Raw genomic sequence first — 23,323 nt, forward strand, 5'->3', positions numbered from 1 at the left:
CACTCAACACACTTCCACATCGACTCACACAAGATTTTTCAACAAATGGAATTGGTAAAAAGTTATAACTATGATCATAATCCTCAGAATCTTCAGCCACTAGCAAATTTTTAGGTTGTACTTGTGCACAGGGGTGGAAAATACTTCAGTAATTGTACGTAGTTACTATACTTAAGTATTACATTGCCGTATTTATACTTTACATGAGTATTACTGAAACTGAATACTTTTCAAAGTGATATTTAAAAATTCTTAAATTTTTATCTAGACCTTTAATCTTTAAAGCACTTGTTACAAATCACAAAGGTCTCTTCTCTTATCTAGCCAATGCCTGCATGTTATATATCAATCAAATTCATTGATGTAGAAAAACTATCTAGAATTGTGTCAATTTGCCATCTGCGGTGACCTTCTCACACTACACGATGCAGTAAGTGTTAGAGCTTTCCATCTGCATTTGCATATGGATAAACCGCTTCAGTGTTGAATTTGCGGATGAGCACCTCGGTCCTACCTCAATAAAATGTTCCAATATGCTGGAGTAAGCAAAGAATCGTCTCCTTTGCCATCAAATTTGAGGTCATTTTCACAAATTTACTAAGTGGATATTAAACTAAGGTTAGACTGTTTTATCGCTAATATGAGGTTAGACAATTCCGGTAGCTAATGAAATTGGCTAGGCAGCAAGTCAAATTCTAGCTAATGATAAATATTAGTTATTTACAGGATATTTAACTTCTGATTAATTCATTAGCAAAGTACATCGTGTTAGTCAAGCATGTCACAAGCAAACCGTTTTCAGGCAAAACAGCGTAGTTGCGTACAATAGTTTTATATAAGTAAGAAAAGTTGGTCTTCATACATTTGCTTTTTAGTTTGAGTACAAGGGCGCATTAAGGCATTAAAATGGCAATTGCATCATCACAGAAGCTCCTTTAACTTTATTTCCATGCACCACATGAATGCAGCTTTATTTCATAACCATTATTTAAATGTATGCAGTAGTATTTTTTTTCTATTTATTGGAGGTATATCGAGCTTTTTATTCTTGAACTTCCACTGAGAAAACACATTTAGATGCCAGACTTGTTTTTGAGTTACTGAGATTTGGGTCAAACCCGTTCAACTCAAGTAATCAGGTTGTGATTGTCACCACTGTGCCTAAAGTTAAAAAACAACGACAGCAACAACACAGAAACTTTGAGAACGAGTACATTTTACAGAAACTACTGATCTCATGGGTTTATTTTGCACGCAACAGTTTCTAAGCTTACACAGAATGGTGTGAAAAACAAGCAAACAAAAAAAAAAGCTTCCAGTGAGTGGGTGAGAGGTAGTGCTGCAGACATAAACGTCTTGTTGACAGAGGAGGAGTCAGAGGAGGACTGGCAGACTGTTTTGAGATGACAGGATGACTATGGTAACTCAAACTACTACTTTTTACAACTGTGGTGCATTGAAAAGCACTTCCGAATGCGCAACACATCAAATATTGAGGTTGATCGGCTGCACCAGCAGAAGATCACGTCGGGTTTCACTCCTGTCAGCCAAGAACAGGAATCTGAGGCTACAGTGCACACAGGCTCATTGATACAAGATAGCTGATGGTTGGAAAAAGGTCACCTGGTTTTTCAATTGAATAACAGAATGAATGAGCAGGTGTACAGGTGTTCCTAATAAAGTGGTTTTTGAGTATATACTGTACTGGTACATATCATGATCATGTAATTTTCACATCATCCACATTTAGATCTTCAGCCAATAAAATGTTTCCTTTAAGTGGATACAGTTGCTCTATGCTGCATGATGTGGTCTGATTGTCATTGAAGTAGCTTTGGGTCACGTGGGAGTGCAAGCGCCCCCTAGTGGCTGTGTGATGAAAATGAAATGACTAATGTAACCTGCTTTCACCTCTTTAAGGTGGCACTTCAGGTTCAATTATGGAGCCTAATGTAAATGAATTTTTACGGTTAAACTACATTCACATTACCATGGAATAGATACACACTAAAGGTAAAGAAAAAAATTAATACACTTGACGGTACCACCCCAGTGACAAGGAAAGCTTAGCTTTTATTCTGGTACAGTTTTTGAATGTTCAAATTGTCTAAGCTTTCCTGCCATTGATAAAACAAAATCCCCAACACCTGAAACTGAAATCCTCAAGGTGTTGAATGTCTACATGTGAAGGAAAAATGTTTCTATCATATTCTAATGTTTCTATCACTTTTTCATTTATAATGTTAACTCACTCTGAGTATACTTCTAACTCTCTGTGCTGCTGTAATAGGTGAATTTCCCTCTGTGATGAATAAAGTGCTCTTTCTATTTATATTCATATTCTAAAGCAGCATGGCCTACCCTTTTTGTAAAGCCAGCCAGAAAGGCAAGTTTAATGCCATGTTTGATCAATTTGAGAAATATTTTCATATTTTAATTTCATTTAATAACTGGACTATAAAAATCTTCCATCATCAACATATTCTAGTATTGTATTAACACAGTATACTGTGTAACTATAACTATATATAATAACTATATATTAATATGTTGGTCTATGTAAAATTCTATAATCCATTTCTTATAGCCGTTCAACCATAACAGGGTTTAGACAGCTTTCAGTTTTTTCCAAATTCATACCTAATCTTTTCTAAAATTCAATAGGAACAAATTATGCAACAATCACAGAGGAAAAACACCACTAAAAGCTAGGTTGCATTTTATAATTTATTTCTTGCAGTAGCAGCATCTTTCCCAGTATTTCCCTCCTTCTTAAGATGCTTCATAATGCTCCATTTAATGCACATAGAAATCCATGAACTCACCATTTATCTATAGGTGTTTTGTGTGTCCATTCATGCATCCATTATCTCTTCACTTTTCTCTCTACACTTATTGTATGTTATATCTGTCCCAATTATCCTGAACCATACTGTTCCAAAAACAGTTCAGTCATTTGGGCTGTCTTGAAAATGATTACAATTACAATTGTATTACAAGTTACATGTGTACATTATTTGAACTAACTAACTATGCTTTACAGCACTACAGTACTGCACTGTTACATGCATGTACTATGTAGTACGTATACTGTATATCATAAATATGTGATATATAAATTATAACAATTTTATAAGCTTCTAAAAAAACAAAACAGCCAAAGCATACAGTGTGTTATTTTTCCTACCTCATGGTTTTTGGCACATGAATGAAGTCTAACAATCAGTTCCACTGTGAGGGCTTAGTAACATTTTGACATTGACTCATCAGGACGGAAATTAAACACTGCAAATTTGAACCGTCCAAGTTTGCTTGATGTCCCAGTATACCTGAACTGACCCTACAGTTAAACAACTTTAGGTAATAAAAGCTAGTCCCAGTACATCCATCCAGTACATCCATCCCAGGGAGCTTTGGGCACAAGGAAGGGGGACACCCTGGATGGGGTGCCAATCCATCGCAGGGCACAATCACATGCACATTCACACACTATGGACAATTTGGAAATGCCAACCAGCCTACAGAGCAAGTCTTTGGAATGGGGGAGAAAATCAAAGTGCCTGGAGGAAACCCCCGTAGTACATGGAGAACATGAAAGCTCCCCGCACTCACAGTGCAGAGGTGGGACATTCTATACTAAAGATGTATTATTGTTTTTATATAATACACGCCATGCATTTTACTACCCTTTGTTAATCCTTTATTTTAAAAAAATCTAAGCAATGCACAATTATGCACACACTCAGTGCAACGCCAGTTTAATTTTTTAATTCTTTTTTTTTTTTTTTACACGTTTACAGTACAGATCTCCTATAGGTCCTGCAACATTAGACGAGATGGTGATATCTTCTGACATTCACAAAGAATGCCTTTCAAATATCACGGCCTTTACACCGGGTCACATAGAGCTATTAATGTCTCAGTCTTTTCCAGTTCTCACACAGAGCGCCTGAGATCTCGGTCAAGCAGCATGGGATTCTGGGAGTTGTAGTTTCACACTGGTATTACTTCTTTTATTGGGAAAAAATATGTGTGCAGCCACAACGCACAAATTATAAACTCTTGAACTCATCCTATAGCCACTCCCTTATTAAAGACCTTAATATTTCTATTCCAGAGATAAAACCTAATAGCACAGCCTTATTAATGAAAAACCCACCCACTTATGAATATTAATGAGGCTGGTTTTAAATCAGCCCAGCTGTCAGGGTTGAAGCGGCGTTGCAGTGACAGCTTCGGGCTTCTGCTGAGATCGGTTCTGTGTGTTTACTGTATTCTTGGCTCATCCACCATCATGTCCAAGCCACTGTCGGACCATGAGAGAAGGAAACAGATTTCTGTAAAAGGTCTAGCCGGCGTGGAGAACGTGTCGGACCTGAAGACTAACTTCAACCGGCACTTACACTTCACGCTGGTGAAGGACAGAAACGTGGCGACGAAGCGGGATTACTACTTCGCCCTGGCGCACACGGTGAGGGACCACCTGGTGGGCAGGTGGATCCGAACCCAGCAGCACTACTACGAGAAAGACCCTAAAGTAAGTAAAGCACAGAAAAGACTCCCAGTACCCAAGAGAGCTGAAAAGGTTTCATGAGGCTATGTGAATATATTTCTTTACGTCCAAAATATAGGCTGATATGTCAGTTACATTTACTGCATATACAAATATATGCATATATAACACATACCGAAAATATTCATTTACATAATAATCTGATAAAATTTTTAGTATTTGCACATACAGAGTATTTCTCAAATTTGGAGAAATATATAGCTTATTTCTAAATCTGAAAAAGCCTACCAAACTGTACCATTCCTTGTTGCTTGCGTGACAACCTTTTGTACCTTTCACCATCATGTGTCTTTTGTATGGAAAAGTGTGTATGACTACCTTTACTCACCTTTAAAAGGTGGGAAATAAATATTAGGTATAAAAGATAAGGGTACCAACTTAGCTATAAGGAAAGATACCATTTAATACCCTTCTTAGAGTGTATATGCAACAAATTAATTAATTAATTAATTAATTAATTAATACATCTTCAGTAAGCATTTTATCCTGGTCAGGACTGTGGTGGATCCGGAGTCTATCTCAGGAACACTGCACTGGGCATGAAGAAGTAGTACATTCTGGATGGAATGCCAGTCCATCTCAATCTCTCTTTCACACACACACACACACACACACACACACACACACACACACACACACACACACACACACACACACACTTACATGTCACACAAGGGCTAATTAGCATGTTTTGGGGAATTGGGAAGAAACCTGAGAAACTGGAGGAAACTCACATGGACATATACAGGGAGTCCAGAAAAAAAAAAATTTTTAAAGGCATTTATTTCTAAACCTGAGAAAAAATACTATTAAAACTTGGATGATGTTTTGAAAACAGACGTAATATATACTCATGACACTAACCTTCTAAATCTGTTTTAGACATTTATACATACCACATTTCATAGTTTGTTTTTTTGATGCAGTTAATGCCTTTTTAAATGAGCAATAAATCTAAAGACTAAAAATCTGTGAAGTGTATAAAATCAATTTTAAAAAGTTTGGATGTCTGGGATTTCTTTTTTCACAAGGAAAAATATATTTTGCAAAAAAACAAGAAAATACATATGAGACTGAACTCTAATCAAAGGCTTATTCTGGAGACCTGAACTGAATACTGTGGCAAAATAATGTTGATTTTTGATTGACATCCTAAATTCAGAGGTGTGAAACATGTCCATCATTGTTTATACATTCTGCACCTGCGGAGTCAGCAGACTTCATACCTAAATTTTACAAACACTTACCTGACCTAATGAGAAATGTGCACAAGTTCAAACAAGCGAAAGTGATTAAATTGCATGCAATCATTTTATCCAAATAAAGCTGAAAGAAAAGATACAAACACTAACCCGGACCATAATGCTAATCTTGTATTCTGTTCAAATCACACTCAGCTCCATTTCTTTGGCCTTTCCCATAGATACAAGCAAGAAAAATGTGCTTTAATAAGCCATATTCACAAATGTGTGCAATAAAATTAAATCACTGAGATAAATAAGTGAAAGTGTTTGCATTTCAATTTCATCTAGTCAAATAAAAGCTTATTCAAGGATCATTTAACTCTCTTGTGGTTGTCATGTGGTGTGTTATTTAGTATTATTACATTTCCACAGCTCATTCTCAATATCACAGCTTAACGTCACCATAAATATCCATCCCTGACCTTCTCTGACCTCTTAGCTGATAAACGCCTCATCTTGGGATGATCCGGAAGCCTACATACAACAACTAAGGAAATCATCTTCACCGAAATAGAGTACATTTATCTTAATGATCTCTGAGTATATTAGAGCAGTGTGTACATTGCACACTGGTTTACAATGCTGGATGATAAAGCGTGGGTAATAATGATCAGTGCATCTTCCTGACAAGGTGAGGAGAGTTCCACTCACACTGACCTCTGAGTCTTTTTGAGTATACAGTGCTTGTGTTCTCACTGGGAGGAACAATGATGCGCTCTGAATAAACCATTTCTGTTGACAGAACTGCAGAACTTAATCATTTTGTGAAACATAAAGCACCTTGATGTTATATAGGCATTGCATTGCATACATGTGCTTGCAGTCACCATCCTAGCCTTATCCCTCAGTTGACTTTTTTTTTCTGCTAATGTTCAACTAAAATGGCTTCAGAGTTTCAACGCACATTATATTAAAATGCAGCTTCAATCTTGTTCCATTTTAATTTGATGCTACATTCAATACATGTTTAGTGTACAAGTCGGCTCATCTGAAACCCAATGAGCTGTTCCACTTAATGCAAATTACAGCTGACATCAAGCATATGTTCTAATTAATGTTTCCAATTTTCCAATTTGAAGTGCCACTGCGCACTTCATGTTAAATATCTACACTGTGTTGTTGTGCTAGCGTGCTAACAGCAGCGTGGGCATATTTTAGCCAAGTTATTAGGGAGGAATAGTTCAGTTCTGTTCCTGCACCACTGACCTTCTCTCTTCCCACTAAGCCCAAGATTGCTGGGAGTTTAAGGTATCTTTGCTACAAAGGTCAAGAGTCATTCTCTCATATGATGAAAGGTCACCATAGGATACTTCTCCTGTAAGGACTGAAATCCAGGATGAGATGAAAACCAAGGCCAGCAAAGTGGATCATATAGATTGTAGTTAAATCTAAGGAATGTATGACGGTCAAACCATCTATCAAAATTCAAACTTTTTTTTTTTTAATATTCAAACTTTAATAGCTTCTGTAACTGTGACAGTACAGGCTTACAGACTCCATAACCTTTTGTACTGACCCCGGGTTGGTTATTTTTACTGCAATCAAAATGCCACTGTTACATAACACCAGTGACCTTCCTCTCCCCCTTTACACCACTCTTAGACCCACTGCACCCCAACCCCCTTCTCCCCTTTTCTCACACACCCATTTATACTGAACTGTGTCATCAACAGCGAGAGGGAAACCCCCTGAACCCCATGGGCTCCAACAAAACTGAGATAAACTGTTGGCCCATGTTAGCTAGTCATTAGATTAATGGACCAGGGAAAACTTATAGTCCTCTAAAAATACTAAATAAAAAAGTAATTAAAATAAAATGATGAAATAAAACAATTAAATAAATAATACATATATAATATATTAAAATCAATAAAAATAAAATCAAATAGAGTAGCCAGATATATTGTATTTCTTTTGATATATGCAAATTTAATGGAGATAAATTATATCCAGTATAGTGGGAAAAATTGGCAGTAGTGTGTGTGTGTGTGTGTGTGTGTGTGTGTGTGTGTGTGTGTGTGTGTGTGTGTGTGTGTGTGTGTGTGTGTGTGTGTGTGTGTATTGATTGACAGGGTGCCAATACGGTGCCCCTGAAGTGATGTGTGCAAAAAATAATAAAATAAATCACAGAGGCTTTTGTATGCGCACGTGTTACAGTTTCCGGTGTGTGTATAACTCTCTTCCGTTTGCATCATTGCCATTGTTCATTTATACATAAAGAAACCAAGAGCATGGATGTGCATGAATTGATAGAGATATATTTTAAACTTGGCCTTCAGTACAAACACATTACTTCTGTCCTTGCTTCCTGACATAGGTATGTAATCACATTTTCATCCCTATCTCATCCTCTGTGGCAATGACGGAAGAGAGGTATACACACACCGGAAACTGTAACACGAAAAGTTTCTCGTGTGCACGCAAAAGTCACTTCAGGGGCTCCTTATGTCAATAATTGTTGCACACCAATTTTGTTTTTTATAAACGTGCTTTGTTTGCAATTGTTTGATATCCTTGAGAGCAGAGTATTTTTGTAAAAAAAAATTTAACAAAAGATCAAAAGGTTAAACAATAAAGATCATTTTTCACAGCCTTCTTTGCTCAAATTTACCAAGGGTGCCAATATTAGTGGAGGGCACTTGTCACACGAAATGGATGGGTTTAATCCAAATTTAAATAACTCACAAACCAACCTATAATAACAACCCAAATAATTTAAATTAAAACATGTTCTGACAGTGAAAGGTTCAGGAGGCTCTATAGTTCTAGTAAATAGCAAAACATAACTGTTATTTACGCATATTATGAGCCTAATATGTGTTCATACCATAATTCTTTATGCTCATACATAATTGTTTTTGAAGATCATTGAGTTTTTGAAGATCACTGAAGGTCAAAGTATATGATCGTGTATATTTAGTAACTAATGGAGCCTCCATTATCGTCAATAACCTTAATTAAATACTTTCTGTAGCTCTCCTTGTCATTTTGTTTATTTTGTTCAAGATTTATTTTAGTTAATATATCATTCATCTTCAGTAACCACTTCATTCAGGTCAGGGTTTTGGTGTATCAACATCTAGGGGTAAATTGTCATAGGCTATTATTCTACATGCATTGGGGAGGTGGGAGGAAACTGGAGAACCTATAGGAAACCTAGAAGGAACCTTGGGTTGAATATGTGAAACTAAAGAATAGTCAGTAACCCAAGGTCAGGATAGAATGGGGGACCAAATGGCACCAACATGCAGTCTTAGTTGGTATGCTTGGTGAGGAAATCTAAAATGGCTAGTATGTTAATATTTTGCTATATCGATCTAGAAGATTAAGAGTGTTCCTCTTTATGAGCTGTTTCGCAGCTTCCCCAATCAAATAATTTAATACTGGCAGTGCTACTGCTATATTTGTATCTTATACAGTTTGGAATTCTTTGGTTCATCGTTGGTCCATCATCCAGGCCTCATCAAAGTAACAGCTCAGCATACTTCCATCATGCATCACAGTGGACCATTTAACCACGCTTAACACATTAGCTTTAGTACTTGGAAGCATAAATAAATAACCTTAGAGCAAATAAGCACTGCACTACCTAGCTGAGCATGCTAGACACCCACAAACATACAACACTAAGAGTTAAAATTTAAATGCATGTAGAAATGTTCTATGAATGTAGATCTGAGTTGCACAGAAGGTATTTTCAACAGTTAATGTTTTTGTTACTTTTCTTGGAATTCAAAGATAAGTTCAAAGATAAGTCAGGCTTTTGTTGGGCATCTGGCTTAGCTAACATTAGCTAGATAAAATTCCAGCAAGTTTCACTGAATTTTATCAGATAAAATTTTTTGGTCCTCTCTCGAAACCAACTGGTGGGAATTTTGAGGAAATATTTAAGTGACTTAAATATTGGGAAGAGGAGGAAGCGCATTCTGATGAGGTCAGATGGAACTGGTTGGTTCAAGTGAATGTTTCTACAGGAATCACAAAGGAATATCCAATTCGTATACATTATGCTTCTATTTAGATTTTGCTGACACTTTTATCCAAGGTCATTTACAATTGAGAAAATTTGATTGAGCTGTCTGAGGATTACAGGTCTTGCTCAAGCATCCAGCAGTGGCAACTTGGTGGTGTTGGGATTTGAAGTCACAACCTTCTGATCAGTAGCCCAGTAGCCTTAACCTACTGTCACGACTTCCCTGTTCACTGCATGGTGCTTATAAATCACTCTGCTTTCTTTCTGTCTAGCGCGTGTACTACCTTTCACTGGAGTTCTACATGGGCCGCACTCTGCAGAACACCATGGTGAACCTGGCTTTGGAGAACGCTTGTGATGAGGCTGTGTACCAGGTGCCTGATCCACACTATTCCACAGAACATTACATTAATTAAGCATTACAGCTTAGGTTTGTTAATTCTATTTAAACCAGTGACAAAACTGCTCTTGTTCTAGCTGGGTCTGGACATGGAGGAGCTTGAGGACATGGAAGAGGATGCTGGACTGGGCAATGGAGGCTTGGGCCGTCTAGCTGGTATGCACTCCTCTCTCTTTCCTCTTTGTCCTTTTATAGTTTTAAAATGGTCATTGATTCTTTTGTCACGGTTATAAAAATGGATAGACAAAGGGCTCGTCAGGTTTTATGAACATAATAGTACATTATGGGGCAGTCTTAAGGAATTTAATTAAATTTCAATCACCACTGATGGCATCGTTTCACTTAAGGACAACCACCAGTGATTGCATCATTGAAAATGGTGACAAAAGCTAAAAAGCATTAAAAGAGTGTAGTTAATTGTCTCCTTCTCACCCTGTGTCCATCCCATCCCTCTTATACCCGCTGCTAGCTTGCTTCCTGGACTCTATGGCTACTCTTGGTATGGCTGCCTATGGCTATGGCATTCGCTATGAATTTGGCATCTTCAACCAGAAAATTGATCATGGCTGGCAGGTGAGTCAAACATCACTGCTTTCAAAACAAACAAATAGGAAATAATAGGCAATAATACCTATAACAAATGGGTAATGAATTAAAAGAAAACATTTCAGCATCCAGTGTGCTACTAAGTTCTTGGGAATCCATGAGCCTCTAGAACAGCTTCAGTGCACCTTGGCACTGATTCAACACATCTCTGAAACTGTACTGGAGGGATGAGCACCATTAGTCGAAAAGATTTCCCCCCAGTTGGATATCCTCATTCAGTGAGCCCACATGCATATGGATGGCAGTGGAGTCATCCTAGAAGAGACCACTCCCATCAGGATAGAAATGCTTCATTATAGATAAAGGTGATCAGCAGTTTAAAAATAGTGTATGGCTACCAAAATCTGGCTTTAAAGCAAATAATCAGAATGATATCTAATCAATTCCACAAACACAGGCTATGGCAAACAAAGGGAAAGTGCAGACTGTGTATCTGTAATATACAAAACATTTTTAGATGTAAGACATATATTAAAAAGAAAGGGAAAGGAGGATCATAGTGTGGATAGTGGCAGTACCAGGTGATGATAAAAAAGGCATATTGCAGATGCTGTAGATTAGAAATGTGACCATGTTTCCCATGCAAAAACTCTGGTAATGAGTCAGAATAACTTTACATTGATTTGGAGTGACACTTACTCTAAGAGGAGAAGTAGACCCAAACCATGCCAACAAAATGCCCCCTACAGCTTAACCACCGCTTTATCTTTTAATTTGTCACCTCTTTGTATACGTCACTTAAAAGAGGATCTTGTCCCAATAATCACAAGACAATATAGCTGATTTAAAAATCTTAATAACTAACAGGTTGAAGAAGCTGATGATTGGCTACGCTATGGCAACCCCTGGGAGAAAGCCCGCCCTGAATACATGCGTCCAGTCCACTTCTACGGCAGGACAGAGCACCATCCAGATGGAGTCAAATGGGTAGACACTCAGGTAAACACAGTCCGTTGTTATATATGCGTGTGTTTTTGAGACACGATGGAAGCCATGTGATCTTTGTTGATGCATTTGTATTGGCAGGTCGTGTTGGCTTTGCCGTATGACACTCCTGTGCCAGGCTACAGGAACAATGTTGTGAACACCATGAGGCTGTGGTCCGCCAAGGCCCCGTGCGAGTTCAACCTAAAAGACTGTAAGGCACACAGAATTGTGCGATAAGCTATGCACCACTTTCCATGCTTGGAAAGAGACAGAATCAAACACAGATTTTCCTCCTTTTTGTTTCTAGTCAATGTTGGTGGCTATATCCAGGCCGTGCTGGATCGCAACTTGGCCGAGAACATTTCTCGAGTGCTGTATCCCAATGACAATGTGAGTTAACTTTATTTATTTTAACTTGGTTTGCTTTGCTCATTATCATATTAACACACCCACCCCCCACCCCCCACCCCCCACACACACACATCTTTCTGCTTCTTTGCAGTTCTTTGAGGGGAAAGAACTGCGTCTGAAGCAGGAGTACTTTGTAGTGGCTGCCACCCTCCAGGACATCATCCGCCGCTTTAAGGCCTCCAAATTCGGCACCAGAGAGATTGTGCGCACCGACTTCACTGCTCTCCCTGATAAGGTAAAGGATTAACACTCTTGTTCATCACATCATTTTTCTCATGTTTTCTGAAACCAGCTTTCTTAGTTGAGTCTGCTGCCTTTCAATCCATATTTGTCTCTTGTCTGCCCTCAGGTGGCCATCCAGCTGAATGACACTCATCCTGCTCTTGCAATCCCTGAGCTGATGAGGGTGCTGGTGGATGAGGAGAAGCTGTCATGGGAGAATGTAAGAGGAATCGTGAACTCAGAACATCATATCTTTCTCAAGCATTTGTGGGACATTCAGTAACACTATGTGTTGTGTTTTTAGGCCTGGGATATTACTGTGAAGACCTGTGCTTATACTAACCACACAGTCCTGCCTGAGGCTTTGGAGCGCTGGCCTATTGACCTCTTCCAAACCCTGCTACCTCGCCACCTTGAGATCATTTACGAGATCAACCGCCGCCACCTGGAGGTCAGATAAGCACACAGTCTTTACATCAGGAGTGTCTGGTGTAGATGGGCTAGTAGAGCTAAACTCCCCTTGTTTTTCAAAGACAAAAAGACATCTGCATCAGAAGATTTGCTGTTTTAAAGCAAATTATTGTTTTTTTTGTGGAACCACAAAAGAGCAACAGCACCATTAATGGTCATAAGAAAAATACAGAATGGTATGAAGATGTAAACTTGTGGATGATTTTCTTTCTATCCCAGACTGTAGATTAATCCAACCTGACAGTCAGTGACGCTCGTGTCATGTACTTTTGGCTGAGCCTATATTGCTGACACATCCGGAACCAGATGTCAGGACCAGACATTAATGGGCCATCTAGATTTAAGTTTTAACATTTTTACTTGCCCTTTTGAGGATGTGGAAATGGTGTCTATTGCCGTTCTATACAATAACTCAATGTTATGTGAACTGTGTTATAACTTTAAACGTCTTTTCAATAATAAGCATCCATTCCGGTCAGTTTGTGCTCACAGAGTCTGTGTGTGATATTTTCTGTGTACAGCGTGTGTCCTCCCTGTTCCCTGGTGATGTGGACCGCCTACGCCGCATGTCTATGATTGAGGAGGGAGGAATTAAAAGGGTCAATATGGCACACCTGTGCATCGTCGGTGCCCACACAGTCAACGGTGTGGCGCAAATTCACTCAGACATCCTCAAAGCTACTGTGTATGTATGACTCAGACATACACACACATGCACACACACACTCTTGTAAGATAAATCATATTCTACTCAGCTTGCTTTATATCCATTATGGAATGTGTTAATAGGTTCAAGGACTTTTATGAGATGGACCCACACAAGTTCCAGAACAAAACCAATGGCATCACCCCTCGTCGCTGGCTGGTCATGTGCAACCCTGGCCTGGCTGAGGTTATTGCTGAGGTTAGTATTTCAAACAATTTTCACTTTAATGTAGTTGATCTGCCAAGATATGCTTGGTCTCTGATGTTCAATGCTTTAGTAAACAACGTTGTTAAGGTATGTACTTTTTCATTTACAAATTGAAGTTAACAGTGGAACTACATGTGTAGAACTTTGTGTTACAGTTCCACATTTATACTTAGGAAGGTGGCACTTTTGACTTTTGTTGTCCAAGCTGGCGGCCCCCAATAACATTACAGTATTCAGCTACATGTTGATATTTGGTTCATGTTTTTAGTTTACAGTGAATCATCCTTTAGCCTAGTACAGGGGTATTAAGCTCATTTTTGGTAAACTTAGACTTAGTTTTAGGTAGACTTACACTTAGTCCAATGTTGAGTAGGTAGGACCAGTTTAGTGAATACTAACACTACTAATCACCTTAGTTCATTTATCAGCATTTATCTGGTAGGTACATTCTGAATGCACAAATGAACTGAATATATATCACCTACAAAACAGTAGAATTTACGACAATCCATTATCAAACCCCCCAAAATTTCCTAGTAATTAATTATTTTATCATATAACCTAGAACTGTTATACAACCAAACAATTTAGAAGTTGGGACAGTATGGAAAAGGCTAATAAAAACAAAGAGGAGTAATTTGTGAATGTTCTTTGAATTGTATTTAAACAAAATACGTATAAAGACAAGGCATTTGATGTTTTACCTAATCAACTGCATAGTTATTTGAAGATAAATTGAAATTGATGCATGCAACATGTTCCAAAAAAGTTGGGACATGGGCAATTTAGGACTAATAGTGATGTGACAAGTTGAAATATTTTGAGAACAACATTCCCCAAAGACAAATCTGTAGGATTTGGGGCATTTGACCTGCTACAGTGCACAATATGATTAAATGATTCAAGGAATCCGGTCAAATCTAGGGGCGTAAAGGGCAAGGCCAAAAATCACTTTTGAATGCGCGTGATCTCCGTTCCCTCAGACGTTACTGTCTTAAACACCGTCATGAGTCTGTAATCCTCACATGGGCTCGGGAATACTTTGGTAAACCTTTGTCAGTCAACACCATTCACAGCTGCATACACAGATGCAAGTTAAGGCTTTACTATGCAACACATCAGCACTGTCCACAAGGGGGTGTGTCAGTGCCCACGGCATGGGTAACTTGCACATCTGTGAGGGCACCATTAATGCAGAACAATATGTACACATTTTGGAACAACATATGCTGCCAAGTGAGGGAAAATATATATTGCACAATTCACACATTTACAAGCAAAATGTTGGACTTAGACTTGAATACAGAGTGCATTTTCTGCTTGCTAATATAAAATCAAATATCATTAGCACACTTTATCAGTAGCCAAGTTTATGACTGAGTTTATGGATTTATTTTGCCCCCCCTAGTGGAATAACAGAATGACATAACTTTCATTTCAAAGACCATGTTAATTTAGAACACGGCTTCTTAATTCATTGGCTGGGACAGATTGAGAACCTTTATTGGGCCAGTCCTGTCTACAGGCTGTGTGTTTGACACCCCTGACCTAGAAGCTTAAATTCACGTAACAAAGCACAGTATTAGTTGGCTGTTAATGCTTATAAAGAATTCATGTGGTGGGATTAGTTTGCATGTTTATAATATACATATTTGTACCTTTATATATAGTCTTATGGCTGTTTGTGGTTGTGTGTGCTAGAGAATAGGAGAGGATTTCATTCGAGACCTGAGCCAACTGAGGAAGCTACACAACTTTGTTAACGATGATGCTTTCATTCATGATATTGCCAAAGTCAAACAGGTGAGTAAGATTAAGAGTAAGGCATTTTGTTTGTAGTTTTGATGCTCACCATTTCTTTAGTAGGTTTCCTTTTACTGTCCTGCCTTTGAATCGGCGATGTGCATGAATATTTAATTAGGGATCCTTTATCACAACCTTGTCACTAGAGCGAAGAGCTGAGCTTTCAAAGACAAAATGAACAGTGTGTGTGTGTGTGTGTGTGTGTGTGTGTGTGTGTGTGTGTGTGTGCACGTGTATGTGTTCACAGGAGAACAAGCTAAAGTTTGCCACCCACCTGGAGGAACACTACAAGGTGAAGATCAATCCCAATTCCATATTTGACATCCAGGTCAAGCGAATCCATGAGTATAAGAGACAACTGCTCAACTGTCTGCACATTATCACTTTCTATAACCGTGAGTACTTTTCTCCTGAGCTCCTATTTCCCAATCCATTACACATCTTAATATCCATCCATCAGTCACATGACACATAACATTTGTTCTTAGGCATCAAGAAGGATCCCAAGAAGCAGTGGACTCCCAGAACAATCATGATTGGTGGAAAGGTGTGCAGAATCATGGCCCTGTAGACTTGACACTATGTAGAGCTCTGCATAGCACCTATACTCTGTCTTGCCTAAGTATTCACTATCTTGAACTATTCCACATTTTTAACTGGATAATATGTCCTGAATCTACACAAATTAGCTCATAATATTGAAGAAACGCCTGATAGCAAACTCAACTGATGCTCACTGCAAAAAACTCTGGAGTCTGGAGTTCGGCTTAATTATACAACGTCCAAAAGAAACATTTTTTTCATTAATTGCACATATTTCTTCTCTGAGCCAGGCAAAAAAAGCACTGTGCAAGCTATACACACATCTGCTCAGGTACAAGATGGAGAACAAAAAGTTGGGAAAACACACAAAGACATACAAAGTAATAGATAGTTATCTCAGTTCATGAACAGATGTAAATGCTGCTTATTGGTTGCCATCTGCCGTCTTACCTCCAATTCATGCTCCCCACTCTACTGATAAAACACAATGCAAAAAATCATCAAAGCTGCCAAAAACACAGCACTGGCTACAGGCAATAATATGCTAAAGTCACCCCATCCCCTCTTCCCCATTCTCCCTCGCTATCCCTCTTCCTAATAAACAAGTGCCAAAGGCAAAAGGTATATGATTAGAATTGAAACCACATGATTTCCAAACCACAGCATAAAAATGAAATTGAAAAAAAAAAAATTGACTGGCCTAGTGACCATGACATTTTATTCTTTTATCTTCTGTAATTAGTCAGGATTGAGGTGCATCCTGGGGTGAATACACCTTATCTGGAATTCTAGTCCACTGCGTGACAATACACTCATGCATCGACACATTCATCACACTGTCTGGCAATTTAGTATAACCAATCCACCTACTGGGAGGTGGTAGGGATTGAACAACAGGCCACAATATTTCATCTCATGCTATTTACTTCAGTGATTTTACGAGTTTACTTGTTAGGTGAGTTTGTGCACTTGCGATCGTAGGCCGCCCCAGGCTACCACACAGCCAAGATGATCATCCGTCTGATCACAGCCATCGGTGAGGTGGTCAACAACGACCCGGTGGTGGGCGACCGCCTCAAAGTCATCTTCCTGGAGAACTACAGAGTCACTCTGGCTGAAAAAGGTGCCTTAGCATATATTTGACACACTCATACTGATTTTCCTTCCTGATTTGTGATTGAAGTGCTGAGTAATATAACAGAAAGTATTAAAATAGTTTGCATACCCTGTCCTTCAGCGATCCCTGCTGCCGACCTGTCTGAGCAAATTTCCACCGCCGGCACAGAAGCTTCCGGAACAGGAAACATGAAGTTCATGCTGAACGGGGCCCTGACCATCGGAACCATGGACGGCGCCAACGTGGAGATGGCAGAAGAGGCCGGAGAGGACAACCTCTTCATCTTTGGCATGAGAATGGAAGATGTGGAGGCCATGGACAGGAAGGGGTGAGAGTACAATAACATGGGGATGGTAGAAACCTTTTCATGGGTTTAATGAGTAGAAAATGAGTTTGAAGGACTTTGGAGTTTGAAGGTGAATGGCTGAAGATGGTAGTTGTGAATGAATTCAAATGAAATAGTAGGGCAAATCCATGCAAATGTCAGTCCTAGCATGAAAATCGTTGCTCACTTATGCAGGGCTCTACAGTGTGACCATTTCACTCACATTTGCACCAGTGACCTATTTGGAGTTGTATAATATAATCGGAATAAAAACTAAAACTCCAAAATGAATCTACACCGCACAACAGTTATTTTCACATTGCTTTTCATCACCTCAGTCAACCGAACAACTCTGTACATCATCTGCTCCTATCAACTTCACAATCTCACAAGCCGCCATCTTTTATTGATCACACAAAATGACCTGAACTTGCAACTGTGACCTGCTGTAGACACAGCGGCATCAGGTGGAGTAAATTAAGAATAATGCTAATGCTACAAGGTGGGTTTGATTTCTTTGAATCAAATTCAATAATTCCTCACCAATCATAATCAAGAGTAGCAACTGTTCAGTCTGTAAACATACAGTACACTGCAGCCAGTGACGTGCGGTGAGGTTCGTGGCTGGGGAGGCACTGACTCTTTCAAAGTCAGATTTACAAATATATGAATCCAACAGAGTAGCATAAATTCACCATTCAACAAGCTGCTTGCACATTGACTACTGGTTATGTTTCATATCCCATATCAGCATTCTTTACACACACATAGGTAAGGTACATATTTAGCCAAAGAAGAACGTTAAATTTATAGCGGCTCAGAGAGAGCGCATTTGCTCTGCACCCTCCGTGTGTTCTTAATTTGCCATCACAATTCCACAATTCATACTCATTCAATACAAAGGAAAGTATATACCGTCCACAACAAAAAGTCAAGTGTAGTTTTATTCTTTAAAATAAAGGTTTTTTAAAAGTTTTAAAAGTCTCTGGCATCAGTCTTCCATTATTTATCCCTTCCAGTTTTGATTGAAAGTCCAGTTTTGAGAAATGTTTTAACTTTATATATATATATATATATAAATGTATGTATATATATATATATATATATATATATATATATATATATATATATATATATATATAAAATCTTCTATTTTCGCAGTCAGGGCAAAAAATAAAAAATAAATGGACTGATGCGGTGCACTTGAATTTCTCTGATTGACTTTTTTAGCTAGCATATTACGCGCAATGCCATTTGTCTGTAACGTGAAGAAGAACAATAGCAGAACAAGCCTGTATGCTCACACACGCCCCCTTCAGTGAGGCAGAGGTACTGGCTGCCTCCCCTCCTGCTTTTTCACTGCAGCTTTATGGCAGATCAGCAAGACTAATATGTTATACACATACGTGAAATACATGACCTAGACTATGGAATGTGAGGACATATAATAAAAGTGTGTACAAACATTACATTGGTGACATACAGAAAGATCAATTGCACGTGCTCAAGTTGAGCAAAAAAAAAAGAGCAGCTCAACCCAGTTTGTGAGGGATTGCGAAATCCGAGAGGGGGCTCGGCTCTCCCTTCACGTCTTTCTATTGAACAGGAAAATACACAAATTCATTGATATTGACTATAAAAATCATTGGAATGATTGGAATAATATAATAATTACATTTCTATCACAGATCAGTGGACAAATATTTATTTATTTTTAATTATTATTTGTGTTTTACATTTCATGATGACCCAGGAGAGGCACTCCCCTGATTGCACGTCACTGACTGCAGCTCTTCTTCACTCTCTGCACGCTCTTCACTAACTCGTCCCGACTCACATGCACCGCGCATTCACTTCATTTAAACTCACGGTTGCCAGATATCACTAGAAAAGTCAACTCAAGTTTTCATGTTTTGATTTAATCACCCAAAAAATACAATATTAGCAGCAGACATGGCAACATTGTACTGGGGGAACCGATCTAAAAGGAACAACTGATAAACAAAGCAGAAAAAACAATAAAATGTAAAGACAGAAAATGTGTTTAGTTATAAATAAATAATTTAATATAAAAATAGATATTATAATAACTTCATAAAATATAAATAAAATGAGAAATGAATTGATGTTAGCAGAGGCTAACAGATGTGCACTGGCTATAGACATATACAAATCAAAACTACACATTTGGAACACTTGGTAGAATATATATATATATATATATATATATATATATATATATATATATATATATATATATATATATATATATATATATATATAAAATAAATCATACTTACAGGTTGTGATCCAGAGGTGCAAGATGGTCCAAATAAAGTGGGTACGGCCCCATCTATAATGAATAATCTTTCGCAAATCCCACGTTGACTTGTAGATTGGAGAAGCAGCCGACAGTTAAATAACAGGAACACAAACGAAGGTCAGAGTTGAACTGCTGTGGTATCATTTTAAAATGAATTCTAACCACTGGCGTGTTACATCCTCATCCTTTGGGAATTCATGCAAAGTGGTTTTGCTTTTGCACCACAGAAAACAATATCTTCAAGACATGGCAATAACGTGAACCTAAATCTTTCAGGGCAACTACAGCAGTAGTGTTTGAGGGCAGGTCAAAGTATATGTTTATCGCGAGCAGCCGATGAAGACCAGTGGCGGGATTTTTGTTACAAACCTATATAGATTTGTACAGGAAGTAAGTCTGGAATTACTGACGACTCATTGCAGGCTGTTCAGAATCGGTTCTTTCTTTTGAGAGTCAATAACTCCATTTGTCATGCACTTTGATTTTTGAAACTTTGCAGACTCTTTACATTCACAAACAGCTATACAACACACTACAAAGGTAATATCTGAAAAAGCATAATAGGAACACCTTAAAAACTTTAAACACTCAAAAATATTTATTTGAGGTTGGAGTTAGATTGGTTTTTTTTTCTTAGTTTATTCTTAATTCCTGATTTGTAATTTCTGTTCTTCTTAAACCGTGTGATTTTTCTCGGAATTAAACAGAATTCTACCTGACTTAAGTGCCTTAAAAGAATCTATACAGTAATACTGAAAAACTGAAAACTTACATAACAATATACACACACTCAAATCAGTGAGTTTAAATGTCACATCCATAATGCTGAAAAATTCCAAGTAACGTAAAACAAAACAATGTTTCTTTCTCTTATTCTACTTTTGCTTACTCTTCTTCTTCTTCTTCTTCTTCTTCTTCTTCTTCTTCTTCTTCTACTTCTTCTTCTTCTTCTTATTATTATTATTATCTGCTCTACAGATATAATGCCTCCGAATACTATAACCGTATTCCGGAGTTGAAGCAGGCCATTGACCAGATTGCAGGAGGTTTCTTCAGTCCAAAGCAGCCTGACCTCTTCAGTAGCATTTTCAATATGCTCATGCACCATGACAGGTACTAGCACTGTGGCACACATGAGTCACTGTCACTGCAGCATTTGCATATTTGCTTCAATACTTCAATCCCCTTGTCCTGTGTATAGAAGTAAAAGCTATCTACTCATGTAAAATAACTACTCATGTAAAATTGGAAGGTATCAAGCTGTCACCACTCTTCATGGTGTTTGGGTTTAATTAGATATGGTTTATCATAACAAAGTGAAATGAAAGTTAATAACATGGTAGTAGACCAAACACAGATTCAACAAACACCATCTTGATATTTATCATTTGTGACAAATAGCATACAAAGGCAATATATTGTTTTACAATGTTATTGTGTACATATGAAACAGAGAGTTAGCATAATGTTTAGTTTAGTTTAGTTTATTTATTTATTTGAAAAGGGACCATGTAAAATTTTTAACATAAATGTCTCCATTTCATGCATTGTACTGGATTTAGCCAAAGGCTAATTTTCTTTTATGTTAGGTAACTAGCCAGCATTAGTACAAGGCGTTTACAATCAGAACAGTTATTCAACTCCTTCTAGTCAAAAATTAAGCTGCTGCCTTTTCTTTAAACTCAACTCTCCTTTAGAAATACCAAAACTTATAGTAAATGTTCATCTGTGTTATATTGCAAAAAAAAGTCACCTCAAATGTGCTGATAAAAGCTGTATGTTTCCTGTGATCAAACACCATACAGATTTAAGGTTTTTGCTGACTATGAGGACTACATCAAATGCCAAGAGAAAGTCAGCGCCCTTTACAAGGCAAGTGAAGTTACTTATTATAGAGTGACTCCCCTGTCTATACCTTCTCTCATGTTAATTTCAATTCTAATCTGCATCTTCAAACAGAAACCCAAGGAATGGACCAAGAAGGTGATTTACAACATCGCTGCTTCTGGCAAGTTCTCCAGTGATCGCACCATTGCTCAGTATGCTCGTGAAATCTGGGGCATAGAACCCAGTCTGGAGAAGATAGCGGCTCCCGATGACCCAAAATAAATCACGCAGACCTCCCAAGCCCAACTCCGACTCTGACACAACACCAGCACTGCATGAGTCTTTAAGAGCAATCTTTAAAACAGATTTGTTTCAGAATGCATTTAGCTATGTCTGCCTGTTCATTTGTTCTCCATTGTGACATGGTCATGCCTAGTTTCCTGTCTAAGTGCTTTCATACACGTGCACTCACAGGAATTCTGTCAATTGTCAATCTTTATGTCGTCGGACAAGACGTTTATCAATAACTCACATGCTTTATTCCTTGCATCAGAGTGAAAATAATGATGCGTGGTGATCATGCACTTTCTGGTGTCAATGCATGCAATATGTTTGAAGATTTCTGGGTTTTTGAGTAGCTAGCCAACTCTTCTAATGGGAAGTATGTCTCTCAAGAAAATAACTATGACTACTAAAATCATTAGTGCTGTATTCATGCTTTACTTAGCTTGTCCTTGATGATGGAGCTCAATGCTGACTCTATAGCAATGTATTAGGTACAGTTTATAAGTATGAGTGAGTCTAACTGAACCACTGCTATTTGTAATGAATGTTTTTCACCTGGAATATGTTTTTGTAACAGAAGTAAATCTTTAAACACACTGGCAAGGTCTCGCATGCTAGTTTTGGACTGGCATCAGGGAGAACGGTGGTAAGCCTTTAACAAATAAGGACAGCATATTGAGATAAATAACCGATCACTTTTACCGGTGATGTTTGCTCTTGCAGCACTACAGCCTTATTAATAAATAAAGGATATAAACACACAGTCTCCATTTTTTTTGTGTGTGTGTGTGTGTGTGTGTGTGTGTGTGTGTGTGTGTGTGTTGTGTTATTTTGAGGGGGCAGCAAATTTACACTGTTACACAAGCTGTACACTCACTACTTTACATTGTAGCAAAGTGTCATTTCTTCAGTGTTGTCACATGAAAAGATATAATCAAATATTTACAAAAATGTGAGGGGTGTACTCACTTTTGTGAGATACTGTGTATATATATATATATATATATATATATATATATATATATATATATATATATATATATATAAATAAAATATTACAGTATTTATATAATTATATAAATACATCACATTTATATAATATACAATGAAGTTGCATTCCTATTGTATATAAATTAGAAATGTTTCATGATTGGGATCTTGTGGGACACAACAAAAAGTCAGTTGATTTTTACTTTTACACAGACAGATATGAAGCTCAAGGACAAAGACCACATTCATTAACTAACACTAACACGTGTCACTACACAATGCAGTTACACCGTTCATTCATCCTTAGTAACTGCCTGGTAAGGGCCATCGCGCTTTAAATTTGGCTACTGGTTTGTTTATATTTTGAGAA

The 23,323-nt window shown here is 37.9% G+C and overlaps 2 protein-coding genes across 3 annotated transcripts in view; both read left to right on the plus strand.

Annotated features, from left to right (window-relative positions):
- The first annotated feature begins 2,747 nt into the window (after window positions 1-2,747).
- slc22a6l (solute carrier family 22 member 6, like) overlaps window positions 2,748-23,323 on the plus strand; it is a 35,127-nt gene continuing 14,551 nt past the window's right edge. For both annotated transcript variants that reach the window (XM_017492856.2, XM_017492855.2), the window contains exon 1: window positions 2,748-2,757. The gene's annotated coding sequence lies outside the window, so the exon portion shown is untranslated. The remainder of the gene's footprint in view (window positions 2,758-23,323) is intronic.
- pygma (phosphorylase, glycogen, muscle A) lies at window positions 4,204-22,724 on the plus strand. The gene is made up of 20 exons (XM_017492879.3): window positions 4,204-4,537; window positions 10,063-10,164; window positions 10,268-10,346; window positions 10,660-10,763; window positions 11,604-11,735; window positions 11,823-11,934; window positions 12,031-12,113; window positions 12,226-12,369; window positions 12,484-12,576; window positions 12,661-12,807; window positions 13,349-13,512; window positions 13,617-13,731; window positions 15,442-15,543; window positions 15,791-15,938; window positions 16,032-16,090; window positions 17,068-17,209; window positions 17,324-17,531; window positions 20,830-20,964; window positions 21,657-21,723; window positions 21,811-22,724. Exons 1-20 carry the CDS (start codon window positions 4,295-4,297, stop codon window positions 21,958-21,960), a joined length of 2,529 nt encoding a protein of 842 aa, XP_017348368.2. The 5' UTR covers window positions 4,204-4,294; the 3' UTR covers window positions 21,961-22,724.

The sequence above is a fragment of the Ictalurus punctatus genome, chromosome 18 (genome assembly GCF_001660625.3).
Source record: "Ictalurus punctatus breed USDA103 chromosome 18, Coco_2.0, whole genome shotgun sequence".
Lineage (NCBI taxonomy): Eukaryota > Metazoa > Chordata > Actinopteri > Siluriformes > Ictaluridae > Ictalurus > Ictalurus punctatus.

Coding starts and splice junctions, on each gene's coding strand:
- pygma (XM_017492879.3), top strand. CDS start 4,295: ATGTCCAAGCCACTGTCGGACCATGAGAGAAGGAAACAGATTTCTGTA. Junction 10,347..10,659: donor AGGCTTGGGCCGTCTAGCTG/GTATGCACTCCT, acceptor ACCCGCTGCTAG/CTTGCTTCCTGGACTCTATG. Junction 17,210..17,323: donor AGTCACTCTGGCTGAAAAAG/GTGCCTTAGCAT, acceptor CCTGTCCTTCAG/CGATCCCTGCTGCCGACCTG.